A 21,827-nucleotide genomic window follows, 5' to 3' on the forward strand; every position below is an offset into this window, starting at 1 on the left:
ACCAGCCACTCTTCCCAATGCCAAGGACAAGACCTGTCTCTTTTAACGCTGCTGTCATACTTTACTTCAAGGAGCCCCCCTCAGAGGAGCAGGAGGGCCTGCCGACTTGTATCTTTATGCTGTCAAAATTGACATAATTTACTACTTTAACAATCACACACTCCTAACCTTTTGAAATGTAGTCTTCTGGTGTGCATAGAACAAAGAAAAAAAACAGGGAAAGTAATTTTTCAAAAGCAACTCTGTAAAGCTGCACTAGGCAATTCAGTCTGCCTGTAGCCATGGCCTAAATTTACAGTTTCAGATTGGATAATTAAAATTCTGTCTTGTGCAAATATTTCTACCTTTATGTTACTAATTTTTCATACACTTAGAGGGCAACAGACGTGGACCTACTTAAGAGGTGTGGGATGCCATATGGGGAAGTCCTCTGAAACTTCCCTAGAAGTGCCTGGGAGCACTTCTGCAGCAATGCTATTTGGCCTAACTAGTCCAACTGGATAGCGGAAAATTACATTTAACATCTAATAAAAAACATGCACAGACTGATAGATGTAACATTACCAGTATGCAAAAATTAAAATGAAACAAATTAAGAACTCCAAACATTAAATTCAGATTGTTTATTGTAAACAGAATAACTCTAGCACTCTGTCATACTGGCTGTGTCACATGCACCCAATTCCACATCAACTGCTTAAAATAGCACTTGCAAAAATTACAGTTATGTAATAATAATTTATGGTTTCTTACATAAACTAATTAACAAGCACTAAAATTGAATTACAGTGTATTCTAGGTAGTTCTTTATTGCTTGTAGACACTGCAGCTTTGGATCCATTAAAATGAACCCATTAGTATGCCTGAGTTTATCAAAATTTACTGCTATATCAAACTCAGAAACTGTAAAATGCTGGAGAACACTTAAAAGCAATTAAGAGTTGTGGGAAAACTACATGGGTTTCCACATCCAGTCACAGAACTTTGAAGTTATACATTTTTTCCTCTGGAAAACATGATTTGTGAGCTTGTGTTAGATACACTGCTATTCCAATTTATTTATATAATCTGTTAGAGTTGATAGTACTTCCATGACTATATATATATATTTATTTTTACACACAATAGGAGCCATTTCATTGTATTCACCATAAGAGTGGTATGTTTAAATACTAAATCCCAAAAAATATATTTTTATAATATGTTGTCAAAACTTTTACTATATATAATACAAATACTTTTACTAAAGGAAAACTATAAACAAAAGTGAAATGCAAGAGGCTAAAAAGCCTCATGTGAAGGTTCCATGAAAAATGTGAACAGAGACATCTTGACTGGTTTTGTTTAGACTGTATTTATTTTTTTTTTCTCCTCATCAGGCTAAAAAAAATGCTAGTGGTCTTCCCTGGCAACAGGTTACATCACAAACTCTCATCAAATTTATTAAAAAGACATTGAAACACGTACCATTTAACCTTTAAAACAATTTTTAAACGCACTGTATTTATTCAGTTAGACGAAACTCTCAGATAAACCCAGCTTAAGGCCCTTGCCCTGTCAAGCATTCATTTAATTTGGCCTCAGAGCCAATGTAGGAACCAACATTGAATCAATCACAGAACAGCCCTATTGACTACCCCAGGATTCTGATATTGACACACATGCCTGTCACATCAGGGCATTATTTTCAGGTTCTTTTAGTAAGAAGCAAATTCTCACTAACACCTCTGATGAGCCAATTTTGTGTCTTCAGTGCTTTACATACTTTCTCCTAAGTGCCATCTCTTTTATGCACCCCAGAGGTAGGAGAATTTAATGCTCCTTGCCTTTTCCTATGTGGGTGCTGTCCCAAGCACTCTGCAGAAGTTAGCAAAGTTGGTGAAGATGAGACACCATATATTGTTTTATCATTTTACTACACTATGGAATATCTGTATCTATATCTGTATGTATAAACATTATTTCAGCATAGTTCTTGATCCTTCTAAGTTCTGCACAGCCTTCTTCCAAGAAGTAGGAGCAAACCCTTTGTGATGTAACCTGAAGCCCAGGCTGTGCTGTAGCGCTGCTACCCCAGCACTGCACTGTCCCAAACACCTTCCTGAAGGACAAGAAGGACCCATACATGTATCAAAATAATGACGTATCTGATTCTGAGAACCCCTATTTGACATGCACCTGTTCTTTAGTAAAGAACTAGTGTGTGTTTAAAGTTATTTGCACTAGTGAGTGCTTTGCTGGACTGAGACCAAACATAACAGGTGAGGCAAAACGGACTGTGTTCTCCGTCAGTACATATGCAACTGAAAACAAAAAATGACACCAAATAAAGTATTTGATATACCACATGGACAGTTCACAGTAATGCTGAAAAACTGAACGGGATGTTGACAGTATCGAGAGACTGGGACAACACTTTTGATAACAAAGATAAGATGCACTAATAAAGTGTTTCCAGCATTTTACTAGTTTTAATATAAAATGTCCCCAAATTTGTATAGAAAGATTAAAATCATGCCCTTATCTTCATTATTCTCCTTAAGACAATTCTCTCACCTATTACTGTGTTGTCAAATTTCCTTTTTTTCAGCCCCACTGGTCTTCATAAAACTTAAATAGAAAATATGTTGGTTGCATTAAGATCAATTAAAAAAGTATCATTCAACACGTCACTTCAAAAAAATGTGAAAGTCTCTATTTTTAAGAAAAATTGTTGACCCCATCCCAAAAAGGACTTACTTCTCTCACCCCCTCCAACTCCCAATAAGATAATTATTGGGATACTAAACAGTGTTTTTCAGGAGTAACAAGCACGTTTCAAGCAACTTTGTTTGCTCTGGAGGGTTATTTCATCAAAATGAAAATCTGAAGGGATATGTTATTTTAAAAATATACTGCATCTACAAGTTTTCTATTATTACTGTTTCAGTTGATTTTGGTTTTTAACAGGTTGTCTGTAATATAAATGACACATGACCACAACTGATTTTTATATACTCTCTATCCCTAACACACAGCTAATGTCAAATGAACCAAGAAGGAATTCGGGACTTTCATAATGAACAGAACCATTTATCCCAATGATCTTTAATAATTTTGTTCATCACAAAAGTCCCCTGAAACCATGTCAGTACTGATCATTTGCATTTCTTCATCCATTGGGGTTCTTCACAGTTTTGCAGCCATGAAATTGATATGTGGTTTCACCAGTGGGAAGAGCGGCAGACTGCGCTTGAATTCTGTCATATTTTCAATCACACTTGGCTGCAAAGAAGCGCATGCAAGAAAAAGTCTGCTCAGTACCTTCAATCAGAAAAATGACCAATTCCTTGCTTTCCATTTTAACTGTTGCTACAGCTACATATAAACATACCTGTCTTGCTCTTTTCTACAATATTAGTGATTCATACTTCATTATTACAGGAACCTCCAAAATACAACGTTATTTCTTACAGACTAACCGGTTTCATATTTATGTCATTTAAAACAGCTATAATGCAGTAACTGCATTGCTAATAATATCAGGATCTCCAATAATGCAGCACTGATAATTTCGTTTACAAGTTCTGCTTCAGACCACCCCACCCGTCCTTTGAACATCAGAGTAAGATCATAACCACAATAGCTATTCTGTGCTCTATTATTTTTAGATGTACTAACAAAGTAAGTTTCTAATATTTCAGTCATAATGGCTAATATGTCCCCATATCATTCATACAGAAATTTCTACCCATGGCAGTTATTTCACCTGTAAGGTCTGATGAAGAAGACAGATCTACCACACTGTGAGAAGTTAATCACCTATTGGGACAAACACTGCCATCCTTCAAGAAAATTCACTGAAGGCCCAGTAAAGGCCCAGTGCTGTCCTATCCACCTCAGCGAAATCTGTAATACTTGTATGAACAGAATTTGCCAAATTGTTTTCCTCCACAAGTTACACATTGACAGGAATGTGTATTAATATTTTAGGCTTTAAGATAATGACCAAGTAGTTGGTTTTGTTGTTGCTTTGGGGTTGGTGGGTTGTTTGGGTTTTTTTAACAAAGATGATAAATTTGTTGCTGCATATGCATCTCTTTCTTGACACCTGATTTATCTGATCATATACAATCAGTATTTTCAGACACTAATCACCTGTATTTACTCCATAGTGCAGATACTCAGTGCAGTTTACTACTATTAGCTTTCACTTCAGAGGGCTGAAAGGAACAGAGGTAACTGGACAAACTGATAAAAGGAAAAATCAGGAAAAATCGCTGTTGTTAGTGAGGACAAAAATGCATGTAGGAAAGAGCTAAAACATCAACCCCATGACAGCAGGAATTTCCAGAAGTCTGTTTCTCCCTATGAACTCGTATTTAATGATACTAAACCTCTAGATTAAGAATACAGGCTAGGATTTTTTTGTGTGTTGTATCTTTTTACCTGTGGTAGTGGTGGTGCTGGTGCCAGGTTCACATCATTTTGGCATGGAAATTCTCCAACAACAGGGCCTATTTAACATCAGCAAAATTAATCTGGGACCATAATTTAATGAGTATCTTTTACATAATTAATTGTTTTCTCTTATAAGACAGGCATCTAAATAAAGCACAGGTTTTTAATTTTAAAGTATCACTAAATAAGGTTTTCTAAACATTTTGCTTTTATATACCATGGCTGTCCATTATTTTATTTGAAAACAGGAGCTGAGGCAGTGGCTTTTATTCATTTTACTTACACATAAAGAGAATGTAGAAATAGAAATTGCTATGTTGATCAATGAATACTTGAAACTGCTTCTCAGTACAAATTATGAGAACAGTAGCAAATGCCAGTGGTACACCCAAGAGCAGTGCAAGAACAGCACATCATTTGATAAGGACATGCCTACAGAAGTGTAGAGGTTACTCCAGGTACCAAAAATCTGGACAGCAACCCCAAGTATTCCCTGCCTGTCTCCATGCACGTCCTACTCCAATTACTCCAAAACTTCTTTTTGCATTTCTAATCTCAATTTTTTTCATGGTGTAAGAGAGGCCAAATGCCAGATTAAAAGATTTAGGACTGGGGAGTTGTTTTAGGATTTGTTATAATTCTGTAGGTAACCACTTGTTAGGTTGTCTTGGAAGCTCATCCTCGTCTTGGGAAGATACCATTCCAAGCAAATAATTAATCTGGCAATACAGTTACTACACTTTAAAAAGTTTTTTTTCTAGATAGGAAAAGTTTTAGAATTATTTCTATTTAGCAATTGCTAGTCATGAAAACTGGAAAGATGTTTTGAAGCAAGTCTTCCTTACTCAGCTGCAAAGCTACAATTTCTACACTACCATCAAAGTTGATCCTTCAGAGGCAGAAGAGTATCATGACACGCACGCAGTATCTGCTTCTCTCTCTACTACAGACAAGTCTTTAATATTTTTGATTTTGCAAATAGATGCATGTTGGAATTTAAGTCCAGTATAAAATGGTGGAAGAATTGCAAACAAAATCTTAGAAGTTTCTCCTCTCAGTTTACTCAAATTAACACTTCTAGCCTTTTCCTTATTGCATTCTAAAATGGAACAATACAGTTAGAATGCACAACTGATCTATATTACTTCAAAATAAAATCTAAATAAAAGTTGACTTTCTTAAATTTAAATAAAATGTTTGACATTCCCAGAAGTTTTGGGTTTTGTTTGAGGGTGCTTGAATACTACTGGGGACATTCAATGCTTCTCAGGGAAAAAAACCCCCACACTGGACTTATAACTGCAAATCCTAATTTTGGGTTGGTTGGGGATTTTTTTCCCCTGTAGGACTATTACAAAGTTTTATGTTTGTTTTAAAACACCTTGTTGAAAACAGAAGTGCTATTTGAGGATATATTGTTTTATTATCAATATACTTAAGACTGGCTGAAAAACTTCTCTAAAAAAATTAACAAAAAATTTGATGCATCTATGTGAACTAAACCTAGAAAAACCCCCACCTTTTTCCTCTGAAAGGTATGTCATCTCCAAAGCTGAGTTTTTCTTACAGTGTATTTGTATGATGTAATATGGCTATCTGTAACTGTGACTTGCTGGAACAGGAATTGATTAATTACTATATTGAGCACAATACTTACAGGAATCCATTTCCCTTGCAAGGACATGTACTGATACCTTGTGCCTTCTGGGAGCATCTATTGCCAACAGCACCTACAGTAAAAAACATCAAGTCCTTCATGTGTAGGAAGTATCCCTTAGACATATAAAATAGTAAAAAGAACAAGAGCATTTAAATTTTAATTTAAGCCTTGAAATGAGGGATGAATTTTGAGATGTGCCTTCAAATATCATTAAAAGTCATCCATACAGTACTCTTGAATTATTTTACAATCAAGTTAAGCAATTCATATACTGCTTGGAACTCAGAAAAACTGTAAGTAACAGAAATTCAGCATTAACTATCACAGTATCAAGAATACAACCTAAAATCGCTGCAGAATTTTCTGTCCCTAGCAGCCTTCTGGAAGCACATCACCCTGAACACAACCATTAAATTCAGCTAGACTAGGCTCACCAATCTAGCCTGTTATTTCTGCTCTGGAATTCTGGATAATCATGTATTGAGCATTGGTGTAAGTGAAAAAGTATAGATTCCTACAAATCCAGAATATGCATACTTGTTCAAGTTATCATTTATTAAACAACAGGTACTGAAATTCCATCTACTAACTTTGCATTTGCTGCATATCTTCACCCATGCTATCATACTATTAAAAAAATTTGAAGTAAACAACCCCCTCTGCCCAAGAGAGGAAAAAAAGAACACAGACACACACATGCCCATGCTTCTTCATGGGCAGAAATTTTTCCATCCCATAATAAATTCTGAAGACATTAAGTCAATTTTATTTTCCAAAGAACCCCCTGAGCTACCAACCAGCTGCTCCATAAGTAATAAAACTCCATGAGCACTTTGCAATATAGTGAAATACCATCATCTATTACACATTACAGAACAGGAAGAATAATGCCCAATTTTTTTTTATACTGGTGGGGGGGTGTCAGGGACACATTTTGATTGCTTATATTAGATATCTATCTGAGTTAAAATGTATAATTACTGCATCTTTATGCTGTTCCTTTGCTCTGCCTAACCATTAGAGAAAGAAAAAACACCACTAATTTACAGTGAACAAAGCTTTAAAAATATCTGTTTCATTCACAATTCATGCCCATAAAATAAGCTGAATCACTGATTGGTTGAAGAAAAAGATAAAAGAACAAATGTGCCATTTTGGCCAGGCTTGGTCACAGAGCAGCACATTTTATGCCCATAAAGAAAAGACAAATGAAGTAAGTAGAGTAAGCGCTGGCAAGAAAAAAACCACAACAAAACCCTATCATTCTGTACAATTTTTACAGTTGCTATTAAACTAAGTAATATTCAGGAAATAAAAGGTACCTGCATCGATTTTATCATCTGCCTAAAACAGGTGTCAGTACGCCCCTTCATAGCATACACAAAGAAGATTCAGCTGTACTTCCATCTCATTCTAAGTAACATTTTAGCTACATGACTAACTTACCTTGTAGAACTGTATAATGTCATCCTTGGTCAGGGTCTTTAGATAAGCCACTTCAATGTTATCTGCACAACAATAGTACAAATTAGAGTGAGTCTGCAGATCACAGCTGGTTATTAGCACACTGCTTATACAAATTCAATACAAAGTGAATTTCTTTCAAATTCAGATGAAATTGACTGCAAATGATAAGCTTTTCATTGTTATCTTTCAAGTTAATACTTGCTTCACTAAAAAGTGTCAGTAGAATCTTGGCAGAAAATTGTACTTCAGTAAGTCTATTTGATTGGACTTACTAAAAAATGCACAATTGAAGAATACTGATTGCACTGTAGGATATTCAGTAGCTAAAATAGATATGCCTACTCTTGTATATTATCTTCAAATCAGTTGCATATTTCTAATGCAGACTGGTTATAGATGGCTTTTATTCACAGTTAAGAAACAGGATGGTAGGACATACTTTTAAAGAAATGTGCCTACATACCCCTTAAGAAGTAGTCACACTTTTAAGGTATCTGCAGACAACGTGTCTCAGTTGCTACATTCCTTCATATTAATTAAACTGTCATGGACTAATCACCTAATATCATTGCTGCTTAAGCAGAAGGGTTTCTTGTTGTAGGCGTGCTTGCTTTTCTTAGGATTAGCAAGAAGATCAAGGAAGAAATATGTGCAAGAGAACAGGCAGCTTACAAGTCTGTAAGGCAGGCTGTAAGTAATATGAAGTTCTATATGGAGGAAATAAAGTCAACAGTACAGTTTGGAAAACTAGGTAAGATTTGGGAGAAAACAGTAAAAGTAGTAATAATAGAAATGTAAAAACATAAAAAATCCTTCCACTTCTTAAGGCTGGAATATGAATTTCCGATTTTGACAATTCTAGTAATACTATAATCATTAATGATATAAAATTACTAGTGGGGAGAGGGGAATTAAAGGTATAAAAGTCAAGGGAAATAATATGTGGGATTGAGATATGAAAAATATGGCTATACTTTGCAGTAAGAAATTCTAGAGAGATAATAGTGATCCAACTATGGTATAAACAGAAACACTTAAGGCAGAGGAAAATCAGACTATTTCATCAGACACAAAAAAAAAGTACTTGAAGTGAAAAATTTCCATGCCCCTTCTTATGCTCAGGCATGAAACCTTGTCAGTAGCTCTCATTCTCTCCAGACCAAGCTAGATGACAAGTCAAAACTGTTCATTATTAAACAGCTCAGTGAGTCATCGTAAAGCAAAAAGACTGTATTTGCTATCATGGAAAGCCAATAGAGTGCACGTAAAGCAGAAGAGAAGTCACGGACTACAGAGAGAATTTTATGGAGGAAGCATATTATGCATGAAGACAGAAAATTACAGCTGTGAATAAGAGTCGAGACATGAAAATGAGGAAAAGCTGATCTGTACCTAAACTGATTTTTTTTTAATGTTAGAAACTGCATTACTAATGTATCTAACAAATGTATTACTAATATATCTAACTGTATTACTAATGCATGTTAGTATTTTTTAAAAAAAACTTAAAATACATTTGAAAAGTATTTAAAAAAAATACAACTTAAACATTATGTAGGACCACACAGTAAATAACTGTCTGTCCATTTTCAGTAATAATACTAGAAGCTGGATTTTATTTGGTCTCCTACAAACCTATAACTTTCAAAGCATCATAAATGGAAAAAAAAAAAAAATTAGTGTTTCTTCAAATTCACTCTGAGACAGACTGCATGTTAGTTAAGATATCTGCTGTTGCTTCCGCGAGCACTCCCTCAAAACAGCTGCACAATGGGAAGAGTAATAGGGTTCATATGAATGTGTGTACTGTCAGGAAAGTCAGCGTATATCTGAATGCACCTCAGAGAAATAGATAGTAAATTATGCACAGCTATGTAAAAGTTTAAGTTGTTCACAAATGAATATGACACTCAACAGTCACAAATGTAGCCAAACTAGAGCATTCAGTTTTAAAGGAATTACCATTTGTCTTACCTCTGTCAAAGTTATACTGCTGGGAAATTATTTCTCCCCAGTATTTAGCACATTCTGCAGACAGCTTCTTTGGTTTGTCTAGACGACGAATTGCTAAAGCTTGGATGTGTTTTTGGAAGGCCTCTTCTGTCATGTCTTCTATGCATTTCTCCATAGTTTTTAAGAACGCTTCAACTCTGCTCTCTAAATAGTGTGGTGGCTTTTCAGATTGGATAATAAATCGCAGTCCTTGGATGCCATTTGCCCGACGTGGACCACTGAACACAATGTAACCTTGGCAAAACAAGAGCAGCCACAAATTAAAAGAAATCCCTTGTCACAGCACTGTATTTGCCAAATGTGACATGTTTGACAAGAATGCAATGCTATGCTAACTTAATTCTGTAGTATAAATAAAATAATGCAGGTTTTCAAAATGTGTCACTGTATTTTTTTTAGAACATCTTTATTTCACTGAGGTCAGTATCAGTACAGGGGAGGGGCAAGGAGGAGATGAGGCAGACTAAGACAACACAAAAGCAATTCTGTCATCAGGATCAGGATACCAGAAATGAAGCTGTACTCTACTGCTTCATTAGACTCAACATTAGAAACTTACTGTTTTTCCATAACATCTAACCCGAATTCTCTTGGTTGCAATGTAAGACCACTACTTCCCACTTTATCCATTAAAGTATTATTCCCTTCCTTTTTGTTGCAGGATTTGCTAATCTGAACAACTAATCCTTTCTGCAGTATTCCTCCACCCTTTTAATAGCAAATCTATCTCGTTTCAGTCTTAAATGTTGTTTTATAGTTCTCTTGTAGTTTCCTGATGCTCACATCAAATCCGTTCACAGTATTTCAGAGTTCTTATCTGAATGATTTAGGAGTATGAGTGCATCTTGAACGCTTCCATTTACATATCCCAGCACTTCACACAGCAGCATGACACTGCTGATTTATGTCCTACTTTTGATCCACTGTACCCTGCAGAGTTTTCTACAAAATTTTTACTTAGCCAGTTGCTTCCTAGCTTGCATCTGTGCCATCGGTTGTTCCTGCCAAACTGTTCCTAACAAATTGCATCTTATCTTCATTCAAGTCATGTTTCCAAAATGTCAAACTAATTTTAAATTCTAACTCTATCTTCCCACACACTTGCAGCCTCTCCCAAATTAGTATTATCTGAAGATTCAGTGAGTATCCTCACTCTTCTATCATCCAGAATTTTAATGAATATACCACGTACCACTGGATCACAGTAGAGCTCTGTAAAACACTGTTTTCCAAATGAACTACTCTCTGTTCTCCAGTCATGACCTTCCAAAGTCCTGCACCCAAATCTGTAGCACTTCCACCTAGGTACTTCAGTAACAGTGTCTCAGTAACCTTCTATGAATTTAGAACTAGCTTGAAAGTTTATTCCACATTTTCCTGGAATTAGAATTAAACTGACTGATCTATAGTTTCCCTGCTTTTTCTCCTTCCTTTTTTTTAAGGAAACATGCACCATTTAGCTGTGTCTATCTTTCCAATACCCCATCTATCATCCACAAATTTTCCACTATAAGACTTTTAATTCCTAGATTTCCTAATTTCATCCTTTGGAATAGAATGCAGAGTTCATCACACTTTGAACTTTTTTAAAGCTTCTAATTTAATCTGATTAATCTGTTATTTTCCTGTTCAAAGGTAAGACACAGACTTTGATCACCAGTGTTTATTTGGGAAGTCATCTGGCCACAGTTGACATTTTTAGTGCAAACTAAGCCATCCTGAATTTTCTCATGATTTGAACATTTTGATTTTAATGATTTGAACACTTTGATTTTTTTTCCATCATTGCCAACTTTTCTCCTCCACCTTCTCATACTGCTTAAACTTTTATTGAAAGAATTCTTGTTACTAATTGTACTGTTTAGCAAACTGCTAATTCCTGAACTTCTTTTTCCCTAAGATGTCTCAGAAATCTTACTAACAATTCCACAAAGTTTACTGGATTTTGATGGTATTTCTACTGTCTCCCCTCCTAAGTCTCATGAACTCTATTATTTGGCAATTATGAAGTGCTGGACTAAACCAGTTCTTCCTCAGTTCCCCCCCGCTCTCTTTAGCTGTTACTTCCAACTTCTATACAAAACCGGCCACCAGCACACTTCAAAAACCTGTTAAATACCCTGGGTTCTATCCTATTTTCAGAAGGTATATAGATAGCTGAAGTTCCTATGATAAATATTGTATGGCTGGTTCTGCTAGTTGCTCATGTAAAGCCTAATCTTGCCTGACATCCCTGGCAGTCATCACACTGAAATATTTGTCTGCTTCTTACCTTCAGGAAACCTGTACTCCTCCTCACCAGTATTTCAATCATGTGAGCTGTCATGCAAAGTCCCTGCCTCTCCTCCTTACTCTGTTTGGAATACCTCACCAGTTCTCAGGCTTACTGGTACAGGTAACAATTATTTGTACTTATTAGTGAACAGCTATAGTCTTAAAAAGCCTGAAATGTATTTAGGTCTTCACCAACATGGTAGCTTACTATTACCCGCACAGCAGTATTCCTAAAATAGGACTTATAATTTAACTCAGTGATCTTAGAGGTCTTTTCCAACATCAATGATTCTGTGATTCTAGGAATCATGAAGTGCACCTAGAAGTAGGATCACAAGCAGAAACGATCAAACTACTTCTGGTTCTTTAAGAAGATCTAGAAATTTAGGGAACTGATCCAATCTCCTTTCGGTAAATTCTAACACGAAGTTTTCTGTACAGTGATTGCACTTTTTTTAGTCGGAGTTGATTTCAGGTATTTCAGATACCTTAAAAATCATGCCTGCTTGCTCTTATTTTAGACTCTGTGCACAGTAAAATTTCTTTGAGTCATCAGCAGTTAAGATGATTTACATCTACCAAGTGCCCTTTAAATGGCATTCACTAAGCAGGGAGAGAACACCTCCTCAGGTCTCGTGTGAGCGCGTGACTGTGACAGCTTGTGTGTACACAGACACACGAACGCTCCGGAGAACTCACCTAACTGCTCCTGGGTGCGCAGAGTGTTGAAGCATGGTTCTGAGATAATCTGGCAAAAGAGCTCCAAAAACATATTCTCAGAAGTGCTCTGCATGTCTGTCTGGTAATATATTTCAATGCCACAGTTGTTATGAACTTCATTTCTCTGTTGATACACAAACCAACCTCCTAAAAGACAAAATTAAAACATTGAAGCTCATGAAAGTGTACATTCTTATTGTCCACAATTAAAAAGATACTGATCTAACATTTGTGGAATGGAATTACAATAAATGGTTGAGGACTGTAAAAGCAGAATTTCCACTAAGAGCATACTTTTCATGAGACAAGAAAAGACTGTCTTATTTTAACATCACAATGTCAGCACTTGGAAATATCAGCAAGTAAACTGGAACTGGCTGCTTCTCTTGAAGCAAATATTTTTGGAACGGCAGTGAAATTCTGCATTGCCTCTACTGTGTAAACAGTTTCTAAAGACAATCTGCCAGAAACTATTATGAACATTAAAAATAACTCAGCATTTAATACCAACAGCTTCTTTTGTACATGGTAGCTTCCACAGACAATCAACTATGGGTAATTTATCTTGTCTGTATAGCTACATACGTCATCACTCGCAGCAATACCTTGAACCTCCTTCTTATAAAAAACCACTTTTTTCACCATGGAAGTAAAAGCATACAAGCACTACAGGACCAAAAGAATTTGTGTAAGAAAAAAAGAGTTATTTGTTTAAGAACTTTTCATTTTTCCAAAGAGTCATTATGGGTAATTCTCAACTTAATGGTCAATTAATACTCAGAAATGTTCAAAGAATGGTGTTTATTCAAATGTATATACTATGTGTAGGAGAGAGTGGGACAGGGCTCTTATTTCCATAAATTATAACAAGTCACTTAGAACTGAATTGCAGAATCATATGATCACAGAAGGGCTTTGGGCTGGCAGTCACCTAAAAGATCATCCAAGTCATCCCTAGAAGTCCCATTTACATACACAAATTAAAAATGAAATCAAATTAGTTGTCAAGTAGCCTAGAAAGATCATGTATTAGTACATAATTTTATTAGTAAAACCACACCCTAACTATATTTCTGAAGCTTAAAATAACTTGGAGTAAGTTTGACTTCAAAACACACTCCTAGCAACACATTAATATGCATTTTAAAATTTTGTTAGCAAGGAGAATCTCAATTTAATGTGCCTTAAATATCGTAAATAAATAATTTAACTTACTGTCAGGAAGTTGCACTTCTCTGTATCTCACTAGCTGACTGGGAAGGAGTGGCTTTGTATGAGCATGCTCAATGAGAGTGTCCTCAACCATCTGCATAATTCCTAATGCAGCCTGGAAAAGAAAACAGAAGATGATTTTTAATAATCATTAGTTATTCTGTATTGAACAGCAAGATAAGACCTTCCAATTGCTGATGGTGCTGTGAGAGAAAAGAAAAAAAAAATCAGGAATAGAAAGTAGGGATTTTGTAATTCAATACAAATACAGTAGAAGTTAAGTAGATGAGAGAAAGTGGGAGTGTGGAGGGCAAAAGTTTTTTTGTGTCTTCTTTATGTTTGAATTGTTTACATGTTTAACTACTTCTACTTCTCCCCAGGGCTCAGTGCTTCTGAAATTAAAGCTCAATGGGCTGCCTTTTTTTTTTTTTTCCCCCCACTTTCCCTCCACCACTTCATGTGGTCTTCTTTCAAAGTTTGAAAATGAGATATCTTAAATGTATGTTTGCAAAGCAAATGGCATTTCAATAGATAAAAATTTTCAGAAAACAAATGGTTACGGTCATGGATGCATTTCATTGATGTGTTGGTGGTGTTAAGACTCATTGCCCAAATACTTTCTTTTATTAGATGGATTACAATAATAATTAAAAAAATATATAAATAGTGAAAAAAAAATAAAAGTCGTTAGTTTCATTCAAGGATTTAACTTCAATAGCTTCATCTCTTAAGCGTTATGTGTTCTTGTAGCCTGCACACTGGAAATTACAGTAACTTGCTACAAAATAGTTTTGGCTGAAAGCTAAAATCTCTCTCTCTGCATTGCCATAAACTCACACAAGTGATTTTATCAGAAACATGCAAAATGTTTGAAAACTTAATAAACATACACCCTACCAACACCGCCAAAACCCCCTCACAGTATCAAAGACAAAAAGATTGAGGTCTAAAAACCACAGTTTAAAAAGTTAGAGAAAAATCCTACGTATTCTTTCAATCAAGTCACCATATTAAAATACTGACAAGAAGACTGCTCAGACAGATGCTCTGAACAGGATTACTTTACTATTCATTCACTTGCAGCAAATTAAGAAATTGTCAAAGAAAAAGCAAGTATCAGAGTGAAATCAAAGAAAAAAATATGAATTTCATGCAGCTAGATAAATCCAATTTTTCAAGTCCAGATTCACCAAAATTTTTTTTCATTATTGAAAGGTGTCACAAGACAATGTAGATTTTGGTTTTAGTTGGAAAAAATCTTAGGTCCAGGTTAAAATTGCTGAGCTTTGTCAATGATTATCACATCATGGGTACTGAAGGACAGACAACTTTTCCTACTCGCATCTATTCAGGTTTGCAGATGATTTCTAAACACTACAGAGTTATGGGCGTACCAGGACATCATTCCCAGCTCTTTAGCTGTAGGACTTTCAATAGCCACCCACTATGCCAAGTAAAGAATACACTTCTCTGATATAACTGCATCATCATGGAAATCCAAAACATCTGGACATTCAGTCCTATTTCTAGAAGGAACTGACCTTCATATACAAACACAAAAGAAAGAAGTAAGGAAAAAGAGATTATTTTTTAATTTCTCTGCAAGAAGAATACTCTACAAAATTTTTTAACAAGTACTTTAGAGACAGTCTTGAAAAAGTTTGTCTCTCCATGCTATTAGCTCCTTCCTCTCTTATTTTTCCCTTCTGTACTAGTTAATTTTCTTCTCCATACATTCAGCAGTCACTAGCAGTGTATTTGTAACAGCTCCTGCTAGTAAACTATCCCAGAGCTGTTGCAACACAAAATACTGTAAACAAGCTTTATGAAAAAGGACTGCAAAAACATACAAGAAAAGTACTACATTTTGTATTGGTATGTATATCAAGTATTAAGATTTCATACGCAAATACAAGCTGTTACTATCTTAATGGAAGACAAAGCAAATGTTTTCTGAGTTTTACTTCCCTAACTGAGAGCTGACACTTGGCTTTTTTATGGTCCACCATTCCTGTATAGCTATGTGCAAACTACTTAATTTGGAAGGATACTGGATTCTTAAATCTTTGCTAGTTATTCTGAAAATTTTTAATGGAAAAAAGCAAGATCTGCAGAACACCATTCCTTTTGCGGCTTGATCACAGTAATGACATGCAGCAGACTTTCAAATATGTAGATCCTAAGTTGTTTTTATTAAATTTCCAAGAGCAATATAGAGGCAGCACTCAGCTTAATAAATCTAAAGTGGAAAAAATTACACTCTCATACTCCCATAAAGATAAAAAAGTACAAAGTTAAATTATGAAATCACATTTGGCAAAACTGCTTTAAGATCTGCAAAGATTAAACTAGTGTTCCATTTTTATGCTGCTTTTAAATAAAAATTGTTTTATTAAGAAAGAATCACACCAACCTGTTTTGTTATATTGCCATGGAGAAGAGCTTCGATGTGTAACCGTGACAACAGCTGTGCTATGAAGGCCTTGAGACGGGGAAGAGTGACATCTACAATAGATATTTAGACAGTTAAATCACTCAAATGCATTTTTAAATTATGAAGGACCTAAGCCTAAGTCATCATTATATACAGCGCATTTCTCAGGAGGAGAAATTTGTCATTATGAAGAAGTGAATCCCTGCTTAAAAATGCAACACTGGAATGCTTCCAGGTCTAAACAGCAGCACTCATCATATAGTTTATTTCACTTAGAATTCACATGCTGTCTTGACCCAGATTCAAAAAAAAAAAAAAAGGAAAGAAAAGCTGCCTTTCCAATCATGCTGAACAAACACTCATTCTCCAGAGAAAACAGTTGCAATTATTCAGGTGGTGTTCCAAGGAAAAGCCTTAGTTATTAACTAAAAAACCAACATGTAGTTTATAATGTTCAAGAAGCACACTGTGCATTTACCATCCGGACTAAAAAAAGAACCTCAACTCAAATATAATGTTTTAATATTAATTTTGCAACAAACAAGACACAAGAAAAGTACTTTGGCAATATATTCTAGAGGACACATGCACAACACATACACATTCTATCCAGCCTGCCCTTGCAAAGCAGTTTTCATATGTACTCAAAGTATAGTTTAACACATAGAATCAATGGAATAAGAGAAAGGATGGTTGAATGCATGGGGTGTTCATGGATATGTGTTCTGAATCAAATCAATATAATAATAAATACAAAAACCAGGTATTCTTGAAAATAATGTCTTGGTGTATTCCAAGAAGATATTACAAGACATTTTGCAAACTGTCCCAGGAACAGCCTTTTAATACAACACAGTAAAATGCAGGTAGGGAAAAGTTCTTCAGCTATTACTACAAAAATAGAATCACCACAGAATGGCTTGGGTTGAAAGGGACCTTAAAGATCGTCTAGTTCTGACACCCCTACCATGGGCAGGGACACCTTCCACTAGGCTGGTTGCTCAGAATCCCACTCCATCTGGACTTGAAACATCAATTAAATCTCTTAATTTGAAATTTCTTCTTCCTTCAAATATACTGGGGTGCCTACTCTTTGTTTAGAGCCACAATACTCTTTATTCTTCATCATTGTTGTCATTATCTACAGAAAGTATTTATTTTTTCTTAATTAGCTACAGTTCTTTATTACCTACAGAAACATAAGCTAGGACTCCCCAATAACAGAAAAAACAAAACAGTTTGCACATTGGGAAGTACAGTGCGGATACATTCCAATGTGCCTGTAAGATGCCAACTAGAGCCAAATGATTTTACCAATGTTGATTAAGTATTGGATTCACCATATCCAGGTTCATACCCACAAAGTTGGTCAAGTTTTGCCTGAACTTTTACCTGCAAGTTTTGCCATTTGAGACCTTTTCCATGACCTGCTCTACTTCCCTGAAACTGGAGGGCAAGTGCAGCAAGGCCAGCATCAGCTCAGGTCTGGCACTGCAGGGGGTTCACTTGAATAGTGAGCAGAGGTCAAAACAAGTATCCTCAATAGTTAAGTAACATAAAAAAACCAACAAAGCGGCAGAACATTACCATCTAGAGCTTCTTTTAATTCATCTTTGGTCCAAGCAACTTCTGTCATCAGGAGTCGGAGATAATACATTGCATGCTGGTGAGGCTGTTCAGCCCTGAAGTTGTTAAGTGATCTCATGTACTAAACCAAAATAATTAGGTTCAAATTAGAAATTTAGAAACAGAGTTCTGAACATAAAATATTAACACTGCACTCTCAACTTTGCATCAAAAAGATACAATTCAGATATTGAGAACGTTCTCTTGCTTGTTAGAACGGTTAAAAAATTGTGTTAAATGACCTTAGTAATAATGTGGGCTTCTGAGCCTTTGGATTCAGCAAAAACCATTAAGATGGTTGAAATGAGCATGAAATCAAACTTGTCCATAAAATTAACGTCTAGAAATTAAACTACTGCAATTAAACAATGACTTAGATCAAGTCGCTCTGCCCAGGAAATCTGCATTCTATGATGACTGACCAGGGGTGGGAAAATACTGCTAAAAGAAAATGTATTTTTCTCCCTGTTGCCTCCTTTGGCTGACTGGATTAGACAAAAACTGGAGCATCTGGAAAATTCTTTGAATTTTTTGCATGGATAAAGGAGGTACGAGAGAAGAACCAGAGAGCTTCTGCAAAAAAACCCTCTTTTCTAGTCCAGCTGCACTTCTACAAAATAAGCAAAACCTTTTTCCTCTACCGGAGAAACTGGAAAGCACAAACTAAGTCTGGCAAACTGGAAGCATTTCCAGCATAGGAAAAAAGTAACTCATTTCAGGGCACATGAGTGACCAACAGTGAGCCTCAGGTTGCTGAGGATATATCCTTATATCTGCTCCAAACAGAAGCCAGAAGTTGGTATCTCCCTTATCTTGTTTAATGTAGACATGAGGAGAAAACTGCCATCTCCCCATGTGATGTAACTTCTAGAAATCAACATGTACTAAACCAGGTGGTTACCTGTGCACCAAAGGATCTTGGCACAGGAGCCAAGACAAATTTGGGGAAAAGAAATGTTGCAAACTTTTTCAACACTTCATTTCCCCTTTCACCCATTTCCCACTTCTTTTATGGCTAGGTCCTACTGAAACCTTTCCAAATTGCAAAACAGGACATAAAGTTAAGATTTGCCCCTCCATCCCCCTACTTAGATTTCTACTCCTACCAAAGCAAGCTGTGCTTCCTTGATACATCATAAGAAAGACTAGCTAAAAAAATACTCCAGGACCAGTTATTTTTAACCAAACAATGTTATATACACAACTCTGAGGAACTCACAGCCACAAAAAAGAAAAAAGCATCTGAAGTCCCACTAACAGAATTTCACTGTCTATTTCCATGGATAGTCAGCCCTCAGATTTCCTAACAAGTCAATGCATTCAACTTGCAATTACTCCAAAATGTGCATTTCTCATGCAGCTTACCGCTTCCTTGATAATTTCAAATCGCTTTTCATCGATCTCAAAAGTAGCCATTTTCTCAATGATCTTCTTGAGCAAGATATGTTGCTTGTCATTATAACCTTTTACAGAGAGCTACGGAAAAAGTGCATAAGTTGCTTTAAATGTGGAAGATAAAAGAATAAAACCATTACCACGTTTTGCATAATTCAAGGAGCACTACATTTTCAATACTTACGCTAAATTCACCGTTACTGAACATTTAATAATTCTTAAGTTAAATCCCTTTACCCACCAAAAAGTTACTGACAAATATAATATTGCATATTTGCACAGGAGTTCTAAATGCACAAAATTAATGTAATTTCATGTTGGTGTAAGTAAACTGTACTCAGAATACAGATTTTTAATGATCACAATGTTGAGTCTTGGAGTACTGAAATGGTTTTAATTTAGGTTTCTCACTTTAGCAATGAAGTCTAGATTCACAGCCTTCTAAAACACTCTCTCCAATTTACTTTCACCCTTATCTCTGTTGTTGATCAAAGAATATTTAAGTGGAAGTAAGCAATACTACAAAAAAGGGTGCCGTAAACAGCAGCACATTTTATAATCAGGATGCTGCTGAGCTGAAACATCAGGGTAGTTATTCTGCAATTGTAATGATACATTGATCTGATCATACATATTTTTGAAAGTATAAATGAAATAAACTTGCTCATTTTAAAAATAACATAAAACTTTAAAATTACTGTATGGTTTCATCAAGCTACAGAAAATTTCTCTGGCAAAAAAGGCATTAAAAGGTCATTTTTGCAGGGAAAACTTCAAAATTTGGTATCTTGAACCAAAATTGAATCGATTGGAATCACTTGGAATCCAACTGCACAAATCCAATCAAAAAGGAATTTGATTGGATTTGTGCAGTTTAATAATTAAGAGTAAAACTTAACTTTAGAACACAAACCAACATACAGATGGGATTTCTGCTTTTCAGAAGGAAGAATTTTTTTGTTCTGTAGTTGCTGAAACACAGCTGAACTTGAATGAATTTGAAGAAAAAGTTATCGTAAAAGGATTTATGACAAAGGTTGGTATCCTAAATCAGCATAGGAACCCAATGTTCAACAATCACCATGGGCGACTTTTCAGAGTAGCATCTGCCTATGCTCAAAGCATCAATGTAATACAGTTACACTTATTAATTATGAAACTTCTCACACTACAGAAAAGAATATTACAAGTTCTCAATATTTAAACTAACTTTGACTAAAAATGAAGAAAATTACACTTTTTTTTTTAAAAGGAATTAACTCTGATCATAGAAACATCAGCAAGCTTTGAAACCATGTTTGCAATAAGTCAAGTGAATGCAACCAGGAAATTGGATTTATGTTAGATAAAAAAAAAATTGCAGCACTCTCTCATATAGAAAATGTAAAGCCAATATACAGTACATTCTTCTACTAAAATGCTTTGGAAAATAACACTTCTACAGGACATTTCGAAAGACATTCTAGAATGTAAGGGTGGTTAACAAAAGCTTTGAACGGAACTTCAAGAGAGACTACTAAAATCTCCTATCATAAATCCCATGGGAGAAGCTGAGTAAGAAATAACCATTTATCAGAATACCAGTATTTATCAAGTATTGTCAGCCCTTTATAACAGATTATAAAATATGTGATAAAAACAAAAGAAAAAGGCATAAATATCCAGCATTGCATTCTAATGAACACATGCACAATCCATTTCCACAGCTCACTATAGCAGAATTAGAGAATTATAGCAAAATCTGTAAAGTTGAGGATTCATTCAACAGAAAAGTTAATCTTTTTATACAGAAACCAGCAATAGTACTTTCCAGATTATCATGCAAGCAAGTAAAAATGTGAACCAGAATGCAACAATTGCACTACACCCATGTTCACAAGTCACTGCAATCTTAAACAGGTCACTCAGTACTGATTAAAATACAGTCTTGCACCGCCTTTAATTCATGAGATATATGCAAAGAAAAAAAACATTAACCATCTCATTTAGAAATGCAGAAGTCAAATGTTTCTCCAAGCTCAGCAACTCCCAAACTGTTTCATTTCCTCCTGCGTTTTTTTCTTACTTACAAGTATTGCATTCATTCCTGATGCAATGCCATAGACCAAACCTGAGAGGCGTGCTGCATATGTATACTCTTTTAAATCATCCTTCAATAACCTGATAAACAGGTATGTCATGTTGCAATGGAGAGGATCAGCATAAATGTAGCGACTAACAAAAAGAAAAACAAAAGAAATGCTTTGATACCTCAGGCAGTGACAAGGTAATGGATGAAGAAACATGACTGAAGAGTATGTATATGCAGCCTCATGATCAGTAGTTCTTGAACAGAAAAGCAGAAGTATACTGTTTATTTAATAGCATGAAAAGGGGTCTTTTACCCCATCAGTCAGAAAGTTTTGGTAGATATCTGACCAATAGATATGTAAGCTTGGATTAGGGTTGCCTTTTTTTTAATGGAGGAAGAAATCTTACAACTAATTAATTTCACAAATGATATAAAAATAAAGACAAAAATTTGCTTAATATGAACTGAAAGACTGTTGAAGACTTTTAACAAAATTCAACTTAAAATTCAAATCA

At 35.4% G+C, this 21,827-nt stretch overlaps 1 protein-coding gene across 5 annotated transcripts in view; it reads right to left on the minus strand.

The window, feature by feature from the left end:
• Positions 1-592: 592 nt before the first annotated feature.
• IDE (insulin degrading enzyme) overlaps positions 593-21,827 on the minus strand; it is a 54,289-nt gene continuing 33,054 nt past the window's right edge. For 4 of the 5 annotated variants that reach the window (XM_039554377.1, XM_039554375.1, XM_039554378.1 and 1 more), the window contains exons 16-25: positions 19,212-19,322; positions 17,808-17,928; positions 16,200-16,291; positions 13,790-13,901; positions 12,554-12,721; positions 9,542-9,814; positions 7,547-7,608; positions 6,098-6,170; positions 4,429-4,496; positions 593-3,264 (exon numbers count right to left, since the gene is read on the minus strand). In XM_039554377.1, coding sequence (XP_039410311.1) covers positions 3,169-3,264; positions 4,429-4,496; positions 6,098-6,170; positions 7,547-7,608; positions 9,542-9,814; positions 12,554-12,721; positions 13,790-13,901; positions 16,200-16,291; positions 17,808-17,928; positions 19,212-19,322 — 1,176 coding nt within the window. In that variant the 3' untranslated portion in view covers positions 593-3,168. Of the gene's footprint in view, positions 3,265-4,428; positions 4,497-6,097; positions 6,171-7,546; positions 7,609-9,541; positions 9,815-12,553; positions 12,722-13,789; positions 13,902-16,199; positions 16,292-17,807; positions 17,929-19,211; positions 19,323-21,310; positions 21,456-21,827 lie in introns of all 5 variants that reach the window. The other variant, XM_039554376.1, reaches the window with a different exon arrangement.

This window comes from Corvus cornix, chromosome 6 (genome assembly GCF_000738735.6).
Source record: "Corvus cornix cornix isolate S_Up_H32 chromosome 6, ASM73873v5, whole genome shotgun sequence".
Taxonomy (NCBI): Eukaryota; Metazoa; Chordata; class Aves; order Passeriformes; family Corvidae; genus Corvus; species Corvus cornix.